General features: G+C 40.4%; 1 protein-coding gene across 1 annotated transcript; it reads left to right on the top strand.

Annotated features, from left to right (window-relative positions):
- The first annotated feature begins 8975 nt into the window (after positions 1-8975).
- Positions 8976-10482, top strand: LOC114563612 (trace amine-associated receptor 13c-like). The gene is made up of 2 exons (XM_028590410.1): positions 8976-9151; positions 9663-10482. The coding sequence occupies exons 1-2, from the start codon at positions 8976-8978 to the stop codon at positions 10480-10482; spliced, it is 996 nt and encodes a 331-aa protein (XP_028446211.1).
- The last annotated feature ends 433 nt before the right edge of the window (positions 10483-10915 follow it).

The raw sequence follows: 10915 nt of genomic DNA, 5'->3' as shown, positions 1-10915 counted from the left end.
TTCACTCCATGTGTTTGCAGGGCCCTGAGGACTCTTCGCAGTCCTTTCACGTGGTCTGTGAATGTTTTTGCGTAACAGAGGATATTATCAAGGTAAGGGATGCACAGCTCGTCGCGGAGGGAGACAAGCATCTCCTCCATACTCCTCTGGAAGGCAGCTGGTGCATTGGTGAGCCCAAAGGGTATGCGGACCCACTTGTACAAGCCCCATGGGGTGATAAACGCTGTCAGGTGCCTTGATACCTCTGCCATAAAGCCCTGGTGGTAGGCTTTTCCCTGGTCAAGGATTGAAAACCACCGGTACCCTCCCAAAGTGTCAATGAGGTCTTGTATGCGAGGGAGCAGATGCCTATCGGGGATAGTCGTCTGGTTAAGAAGCCTGTTATCAATGCATAGCCGGAGCGTGCCATCCTTCTTGCGAACACACACAACTGGTGCAGCATAAGGTGATTTTGATCTGACAATCCATCCCTTAGCCAACAGATCCTGAATATATTCCTTGACCTCCTTAAATAGTGGTTTCGGGATGGAGGCATACACTCGTTACATTGGGTTGTTATCTTTCAGAGTGATCGGCATTTGTAAGCTGGGGATACATCCAATATCATCATCATCCTGTGCAAACGCTCTGGACTCCTCATAGAGCATCTTTTTAACAACCTGCTACTGTTCTTCATCCAGGTGACTTAAATCAACAGGCGGGTGCCATAGGCTGGTGGTGTCTTGAACATCCATCTTGACTTTTGGGGGAGTATCCACCTGCCTGAAGAGTGCATCACCTTTTACTGAAGGCTTTGAGTCATCTGTCTGCACAATTTTGGCTATAGTTTGAATATTCCCCAAGTTTGACTTTCGAGGATCTTATTTGCTGTGGGATTCCCTATTGGGATTTTGACATAAGGTTTCCCTGTTCCTTCGATCTCCATAAGACCTTCCCCTACATCTTGATGACGTAGTATTGCACTCTCCTTATGTGGCTCAAACAGCACTACATTGTTGGAGGGGTCAAACTTGGTTGGAACTTTACACTTTATGTGAGTCACTTGACCAGGTGGGATGATAATATTTTGGGTGCCTACCTTCACAAGGGACCCTCTTGGATGAAGCTCACGTGGCATTTACTTGTTCAACCTTGATTTCCATCGCTGTCTTGAGAAGACTTACTAAGGTGAGTAGGCCAGTACTTGTGTGCATTGCCCCTATGATGAGTTGTTCAATGACGTTGAACCCCAGCAGGGGTTGCTCCAGTGGGATTTCCCATACCCAAACTGGGGTCATCATTTCCCTGTAGGTTCACTGTGATCTCTACTCAGCCATCAAATGGTAAACGATTTCCATTTACAGCTGAAAGTTTGAGTTCATCTTTACCAAGGATTTCCGACAGGGGCCGGATTGCATGGTCAGGTAGGTATTTGCTTTTCCAGGTTCGGTCTATGATACTAGCCTGTGCCCCTGAATCCAGTAGAGCACTCACTGCATAGCCATTTAAATTGCATTTGAGAATACACTTCTTGCCAATCAGCTGTGTCACTTGTTCACATGGAGGTTGAAGTTGACCTGAACAGGGATGACAAGCTGAACATAGGTTTGACAACTGAGAATCGTTATAGTTGCCCGTATTGAGTGGGGACTCTTGATTTTGTTCGGTCACTGGTTGTCCATTTGCAGTGGCCGCCGCCCGTTTCCCGTCAGCTTGGCTTTCTTTAGGCAGCCCACCGCTCTGTGCCCTTCCTCCCCACACACAAAACAGTGATTACATTTCGTCATGCTTTGTTCACTGCATTTTGGGCAGGCAGCTGTTTGTTGTTTTCCTTGAAACTGCGGCCTACTGACCTGACATACATGCTCAGTTGTCTTGGATTGTTTTAATGAGTCGATTGCATTTGTGAGAGCCTGGACCTGCGCACTCAACTGCTGAATAATCTTGGTCTTGTCATCTTGGTCAGTTGTGTCTGTTATTTTTAACTGTTCAGACTCCAGTTGGACACTGAGGGCAGTTGTCATTCTGGGGCGTGAATTTTGTCCCAGTCTGCGTTGCCTTTCACTTTCATCACTCACTATTTTGATGACTTGCCTCAGAAGCACCTCATCTGTCACAGACTTGTCGGTGAGTAACGGTTTCAACTCTGCGCGAAGGTGGCTGTACTTTGTTCTCAAGCCTTGGTATACTGTCCTCAAGAATACATTTTGGATTGTCTGTACCTCATACTCCAGGTCTGAGGTTGCCTGCCTTGACAAGAAGATGAGCTTTTGTTTTAGCCCTATTAGTCTATACAGGAACTGTTGTGGTGTTTCATGGTCAAGTTGTTTCCCACACATTAGTTCCTGAAACAGCTCAGAACTGTTCTTCTCATTGAGATGTGACTGGAGGAAACTCTTTAGTTCCGTTATGGTCAGTCCATCCTTGTTGATTAGCATGTCTTTAAAGTTTCCTGGCTTTATAATTCTAAGGACACTTCTAATGACGTCATTTTCACTGTGGTTTTCTGCTAATCCCTCGTTTATTTGCTTAGCCAAGCTAGTGTAACTTATGTCTGATGTGTTGTCGCTTATCTGGCCTCCCTGTATTTTAAACTCTCTACGCTGCAGTGGAAACAGTGGGAGGTCTTTGATTGAAATCATATTACCTGCCTTATCACTTAAGTGGTCAGTTAAACTGAAGGAATGGTTGTTATGACCCTTAGCAGGCTCTGTTTTGCCTGTAGTTGGTGATGTTTTGCATTGTGACAGCTTGCGACCTAACTCTTCGTAACTAGCCAGCATCTGTCGGTACTCAATATCTTGTGCATCTGTATTAGCTCTATCTGTGTCAGATGTGTTTAACTGTGACAGTACAGGCACCTGGACATCAGGGGCTACTGGCTCCTGCATCTGTTTATTAACTATATCATCAATAGTGTCTGCCAAAAACAGTAACTGCGAAAGCAAAGTTTTGCTGCACATGTATTCAACAATATACTCAAAACATTGTTCCTCGTCAGCCTGGTCTAACTTGGATTGGTCCAGCTCTGGTGTGGGATCAATGTTGTTTGCCAATTGAGAAAGACTAGACAGTTGCTACCGATTTGGACTCAATATAGAATTAAATCTGAAGCAGGCAGATAATGTTATACTCATGGCAACTAGCTAAGGCAAGTTAGCTCAACCAACATAACAAAATACATTCTTATCAAACAGTATACTTTACTAACTTCAAAATGTGGAACATGCAATGTGCAGAAGCAAGATATATTATTATCCCAATGCTACTTAGACACATTAACAACATCGAGAAGAGCTAGTAATAGCATAGCATTGAGAAAGGCTAGCAATAGCATAACCATCGTTTTATATTTCTGATAGCTAGCATACCTTTAGCATTCCTACTACTGTGCTAACTTATTATCACAGGCAAAACCTTACTAATACATATAGTTTGACATATTACCATCCTGTTTCGTGACCATTTATATGCATGTGCATGTAAAATACATACCTAAACAAAAGGATAAGTGAGACAATGAAAACGTGCTGCCATTCCATGTAGCTGCTCTCATCGGAATGAGCGATAACGTGCAGCTTCCCGGAAGTCCACAGTCAATGCAGCACATAAAGTCTCACACTGCCCCCTACTGACAACAGTTGGGATAGTACATGTACCCAGAAAGGTGAAATGCTGCTGCACATCATAATTACTTCAACATATATCAAACTTAATAAAAACAAAAATGTGATCATACATTTGTGTATGTCACAATTCAATACCAATGTACTAGACTAATACTAGGTGTCCCGACTGTAGTGCACTTTGGTTTACTTTTCGGTGTAGTACTACTAACCGGAGCAAAGTAAAATCCCGCCTCTGCTGAGAGACTAGTCCCTCAAAATGTAATGCGATCATTGAGATGCAAGGGTAGTTTTATTTCTAACTGTATTCTATCAACACAGACATTTACATCGATAGTCTGGCGTTATAATTTATTTGCCTCGGGTGTATTGTGGCACTAAAGGAAGACTGTTTTTAGTGGCAGGCTAGCAGATACTATTGACTTGTGCTGGCCTAGCACCAGCAAATGCTGCAACTGGAAGGACTGGATGAAAAGTGTTGAAAACGGTCTCCACTGATAAATAACACTCTGGTTAACTTGGAAATGAGGTCCTATGTCCAAAATTGTGAACCACCCCTTTAAACAAAAACACTACTGTGTTATAGCCTCTCTCACAGCCCTGCCAGTAGGTAAGTCAAGTGTGATGGAGTCTACCACATCTGGGGGTTGTTGGCTGACAGGTGGGGGCTCTCTCCTTCCTTATCGAGGCCACATTGTGGATCATGACACAGGCTGTCACTATTTGACAAGCCCAGTTTGGGGTCACTCAGAGGCCACGCAGGCTGTTAAAGCGTGCTTTAAGGATGCCAAAAGTCATCTCTATCCTGACCCTAGTTCTGGTAACGGCCACATTAAAAGGCATTGTCACGATTGAAGACTGGAGAGGAGGCCTTTTAAAGTGAACAATTAGTGTATTTATTAACAAAACAACACCAACACATACTCAAACCAGAACACACAAAAATGTAGGCAAACTAACAGCAAGCAAGCAAGCAAGCAAGCAAGCAAGCAAACAAACAAACAAACAAACAAACAAACAAACAAACAAACAAACAAACAAACAAACCGGCAACCTCACAGCAAGCTGCCAAGTCTCTTCTTTCTTCTCCTGAAGCCCTTTTAACTCAGCCTCCCCTAATTGGACCCTACCACCTGCACAGGTGATTATAGGGTGAGCTAACCTGATGAAGGAAGAGGAGGCCTTTTTAAAGTGAACAATTAGTGATATTTTAACAAATTGACACCAGAACATACTAAAACCAAAAAACAATTTTTTTATTAAAATGAGGCAAACTAACAGTAAGTAAGCAAGCAAGCAAGCAAGCAAAACAAACCGGCAAGCTGCCAATTCTCTTCTTTCTTCTCCTGAAGCCCTTGTAATGGGAAAAATAACATTTAAGCATAATGCCTTATATTTTTTAGTTTAGTTTTATTTCTACTTTAATTCTCTCACATTATTGAAAGACAGTTTATCTCAGTTTCTGCTTAAATTGCTGAGGTGTCCAGTCTGGAACATTATGTGAGCTGTTTGTCTGAACGGATAAAGGGACAAGGTCACCCTAAAACTATCTCATGTTTTCCCATACCAGTTAAGATGTAACTGGGGGGTGAAAGTCGTACAGGGAGGAGGAAGTGAAATGGCTCCAAGATGTCTCTTGCATTTCTCTGATTGTCTTCATGTGTATCAGATGCCTGTCAAAATTGTAGCGTCATAATAATCCAAGTGCGTGTGTGCTGTCACTCTGAAGATGCATATAAACTTAGTGTTCTGTTCACTCATTTGAGAAACTGACTCCACACTGGGCTGCTGCCTTTTGTTAAATCATGTTGATCCTATATTTGCAAATATATCTTTTTTAATAAAATACAAAAACCCAATTTGGTTTTAGTCTCAATCTGTCTGATTTGTTTCAATTTACTAAACTCTGAAAACTCTTCCCCCTGCTGCAAAGGAAACTTCCACTACACCCTTTTAACTCAGCCTCCCCTAATTGGACCTTACCACCTGCACAGGTGATTATAGGGTGAGCTAACCTGAGCAAACAACATTAACACTTCGTTTCTCAATACATCATTACAATTGGATAGATCAGTTACTGCTGACATTACTATTTATACATATATGTGCACCCACAATAGGCACCCCTAATATTATAAAAATGTAATTTACTGCAGAACTATCGTACCTATTCTACACCTTAGGATTGTCCAGCCCCTCCCTACACAAATGACCTAATGAGGAAAACCTGCATGTACTCTCCCTGATTAAGCTGGTGAGCAGCTGATCTACCCCTCACATCACAGGCAGAACCATAGCATAACACTATGAACCCATAAAACCTGGGGCCTGTTTCACAAAAGCAGAATATCTAAATCCAGGATAACTGATAAAGCGAGGCTTGACCTAGTCTAATCTGTGAATCTTGGCTTGGTGCGTTTCACGAAGGCCAAGCCAGGCTGAGGAGGAGAGACTAGGTTGAACCAGGCTGAACTAATTCAGATAGATGCGCGTCCACGGATTTCCTCAAAAGACCGCGAGGTCGAGCACAGATTTACTGATGCCAAAATGGAGAATACGCATTGTACATAGGCTACTTTATACAGAGTGAGCAGCAGCTTCTTGTGGAAGTATGATGACGTGAAACACATTATTTGAATAAAAAGAAAATAACACGGCCGCTGTACTGAAACAGCGAGAGAAAGCTTAGCAGACGATCTCAGACCGACTGAATGCGTAAGCAGACTAAGCATATACATTAACTGACCTCTGCTCTGAATGGAAACCGTCATACTCCTACCATTCAATGATTAGGCTAATAATCATTTGCACAAATTAACAATTGTACGCTTTGCCTTAAAAGTAAGCAGAAGATAATGTTACTCAGGAAATTTACCATGAAGATCCATTTTCTATAACGCTAGAATATGAAGCGTAAATATCTCTTTCACTCTGTTCCTCCCCTCTCTCTCATTGGCTATATTAATTTCCTAAGTCATATTAACTTCCACTACTCGCTTTTAATGCAAAGTGTACAGGTGTTCGTTTTTGCAAATGACAAGTGACACATTGAATGGTTTCATTTAAGAGCAGTAGTTCATAAATGTATGTTTTTAGACTATCATTTAGTCTGTCCGCTATTATCTGTCATGCTTTGTCGCGTTTTTTTATTTTTTCTAGAGGACGAGTTTCCTTCTCTACATATTATATGCCTTGCTCCCTGGTATATGGACATAGAAAATAAAAACACTGAAGAAATTGCACTGTAAAACTCTAGAAACTATAAAGATAATAAAGTGATAAATTCCATGCACACTATAAACATGAATGGAACAGAGTATATTCATCAGTTATTTCCCCCCGAGGCAAAATATAAGGTCAAAAACCATTAAGGTGTCCTCTCCCTGTTGTTACATGAATGTACAGTAGTCTACATCACTAGATAGTTACTGGTCCAGTGAACTAAGTCTATAATTTGGGAGGATTGTACAGTTAGGATATGTTCTTAAAATTGTACAATCCTCCCAAATTATAGTCCCAGTTTACTGGACAACACAAATTGTGTGCTAAGAATGCCAAATACAATGCACATGGAAGCAGAACAAACATGATCCTTATTGTTAAAGAATAAAAAAAGAAATTATAAACTAAAATAATTTAAGGTGCATTGGGGAACTCTAGAAATGTACAGCATTGTATGTATTGCCCTTAGTAACAGACTTCATTTAAAACTCATTTTAAATCTTATTAGCCTTTTCTAATTATCTCAACTGCCGTAATATATTCATCAAACTTCTTACAACAATATGAACAGCCGTCTTCATACAGCAATATAACAGTAACAATGACAAATTTATAATTATAAAAAAAAATAATGGTCACAACTTTAAATAATAACAGTACTTAAATGAACAGCAATATGCACCTGTTGTATTTTAATCCAGGCTGATAACAAAAGGGTAAAACCTCTGCTGAGTGAACAGAAAAGGTTCCAGGATTAAATAAATCCTGGCTGTTAGCCTGGTCAGGACCAGGCTAGCTGCACAGAATAAATCTCCATGGTGATTTATGTGCCTCTGCTTTCGTGAAACCGAGTCAAGGCTAAATTCATCCAGGATAACCAGGAAATCCCGGCTTAATCCCTTATCTTGGTTTTGTGAAACAGGCCCCTGGGGTCCGTTTCAGAAAGCAGATTTAGTGAAAACTGAGATGAGGAAAACTCTGGGTTTTCTGGTAACTGAGCCTGTGAACCTAACCTGTTGGGAGCAGGTTTTCTTCAATAAATCTCGAGTTTCTCTCAGTCTCCTCCCTCTGACGCAGCGCTCTTTCATTTCCTCCTTCGTTCATTCAGTCTGTATCAGGCGCATTTTAGCACAGTTTGTTATCGGCATGAATAAAAAAACAGTGTTGATATATTAACCATGTTAGGCAGACCATAACATTTTTTGTTTTCTCCAAACATGACATTTCCTTTTATCTATAATCCCGTTGATGAAGAAGCTGTATTACTTTGCAGGGACTTAAACATACGTCGGAAGATGATATTGAGGCCCCAATGCATTTTAATTTCCAGATAACTTCCTATGTGAGCGGTATCGGTTATGTAGCCTACATAACATTATCCGTCCTCATATCACTTACGTCACCCATCATGGACATGCTCTACATCCCAGCAGATTATTTCTGTCACATTCCATTTTTTTGCAAAGGCAGTTTTCTTTACAACATTGGTAATGCAGAACATATTAGGAAAGCCACTGTAGGCTTTAGCAAAGCGCCGTGAATCGTAGTTGCGTCAATGTTGCGAAATGTTCGCAGTTTAGTTAGGTTTACGCACTAAAACTACATACTACTGACAGTATGTTAATTCACTACCAATGCGTATGTACATGACATAATTACGCATGTGACGCAGAAGTGATGTAGTTCTGTTTGTTACCTTCAAGTAAAATAAATAGCAGTTTACTCTTATTTTCAAAAGGGTTTGACCCATCCACTACCCTAACCTGCGTCCTTACGGAGTTTGGAGCTCTTATAGTATTTAAACACTTCATAATTACTACAGTCACTAGAGGGCGCCGCCACAATAAACGTAAAAATTGGGAGAACATGCTTCTTGTACAAACAAATGTTACTTTTATAACTATATTACATCATATCTACATATCATTTTTGTTGCTTTGGTGTTTGTTTAAAACTTTTAAAAATTTTTTGTTGAGGTTCAATCAACAAGGTTCAACTCGCTATAATGTATTTCATCACAGAATCGCTCAGTTGTTTGTTCGGTTATGTGAAAAGAGGGAGGAGCTGGATACATCGGCTTCATGACAGAGAACTTTGGTCAGAAAGCTGCCAGATCTCAGCAGCCTCTCGTCTCCGTTTCTCTCTCTGATGACGGAGACTCTGCAAGACGCTGAACTCTGCTTTCCACAACTACTCAACACCTCCTGCAGGAAGCCAATGCAACATCGTGCTGAGACCATATTTCTTTACATTCTGCTGTCTTGCATCTCTTCGCTCACTGTGGCTCTCAACCTGCTGGTCATCATCTCCATCTCCCACTTCAGGCATAAATTTACAATCATAATCTGAAATATTGTTTTTCTCAATATCAAACACTTACTTTTTGTGTCTGTTGACTTTAGGACAATATATACTGTATATTGTTCTATTAAGGCTTACAATGAAAATAACATTTAAGATGAGAACAATTTAATGCATTCAGCATTAAAACATACTTGCATAGTATTATTACTCTTACTACTATAACCAATAACTCTGTGGCTATCAGTGAATCTATTACTGTATTAATCCAAGCTGATGCATGCTCTTAAGTTCTCCCCATCTACTAGACACATGCAGTATTATACAAAATGGGTACATGTACTGTGTCTGTTGTGTTTTCCATGCTTTTGATGAGGACATTTTGCCTATATAAAAATATTACTAGATGTTTTACTGCATTGTATCTGTACATATTATGTTTATTTGACTATTCATATGAGTACAGACTATGTTTTTGTGACTTCTACACCTGCTTAATATAATATGTTCAGTGATGATTTTCTTCCTCTCCAGGCAGCTCCAGAGCCCTACCAACCTGATCATTCTGTCACTGGCGGTCTCAGACTTCTACGTTGGCCTCCTGCTTATGCCGGTTCGAACTCTCCGTATTGGGGGCTGCTGGGTTTTGGGCAGCTTGACATGTGGACTTTTTAACTATGCCTCTTATATCCTTACATCTGCCTCAGTAGGAAACATGGTGCTCATATCAGTTGACAGATATGTTGCCATTTGTGACCCTTTGTGTTACCCCACCAAAGTCACTCAGAATAGAGTTAAAGTCTGTGTTTGCCTGTGTTGGGCCTGTTCTGTGTTCTATAATGGGGTGATACTGATGGACTTTCTAAAACATCCAGATCGATACAATTCCTGCTATGGAGAGTGTGTAGTTGTAATTAACTATGTAACAGGAGCTGTTGATGTCATGTTGACCTTTGTCGGTCCCATTGCTGTTATCATAGTTCTGTATATGAGAGTATTTGTGGTGGCTGTGTCTCAGGCTCGAGCCATGAGGTCTCATATTGCAGCTGTTACACTCCAGGATTCAGTTACTGTAACCGCAAAGAAATCAGAGAGAAAAGCCGCCAGGACTCTTGGTGTTGTCGTGGTTGTGTTTCTAATATGTTTCTGTCCTTATTTTTATCCCTATATCGTGGGCCTGGACTTGTCAACCAGTGTGGATTTTTCAATTTTTGGGACCTGGCTACTTTATAGTAACTCCTGTCTAAATCCAGTACTGTATGCATTTTTCTACCCATGGTTTAGAAAATCTATTAAACTAATTGTTACACTTCAGATACTGCAGCCTGATTCCTGTGATGCCAACATACTGTAGAGATGTCTGTAGAGTGACTGAAATGATGCCGCTGCTAGTTTACGTGACAAATAAGTGCTGTTCATTAAGATATTCTTCAGCATGTCATCACCGAGTTGTTTTCCACCAGATATATTTTTTCTTTAGAAAAGTAAAAATACTGATCACGTCTTTTAGTCACTAAAATCAACCATCTTATGTTTACTGGATAGGAAAAGAATTTCTTTTTTCTAAGATACCCTGGACTTGATTTGAACATTATCATGACTCATTTTTATTTATTCTGAATGTGAAGTAATCTACATACATAAAGACAAAGAATTATCTTCATGTTGTTGAAGTTGCCTGACTCGTTCTTAAACATGACTAATACATTTGACTTATTATTTGAGTGACTTATTTGCTTTAAAAAAACTTAAATCTCCATGATATGGGTAAAGACAGACAAAATACA

The sequence above is a fragment of the Perca flavescens genome, chromosome 11, assembly GCF_004354835.1.
Source record: "Perca flavescens isolate YP-PL-M2 chromosome 11, PFLA_1.0, whole genome shotgun sequence".
In the NCBI taxonomy this organism is placed as follows: Eukaryota; Metazoa; Chordata; class Actinopteri; order Perciformes; family Percidae; genus Perca; species Perca flavescens.
This window is presented reverse-complemented; position numbering and strand designations above follow the sequence as displayed.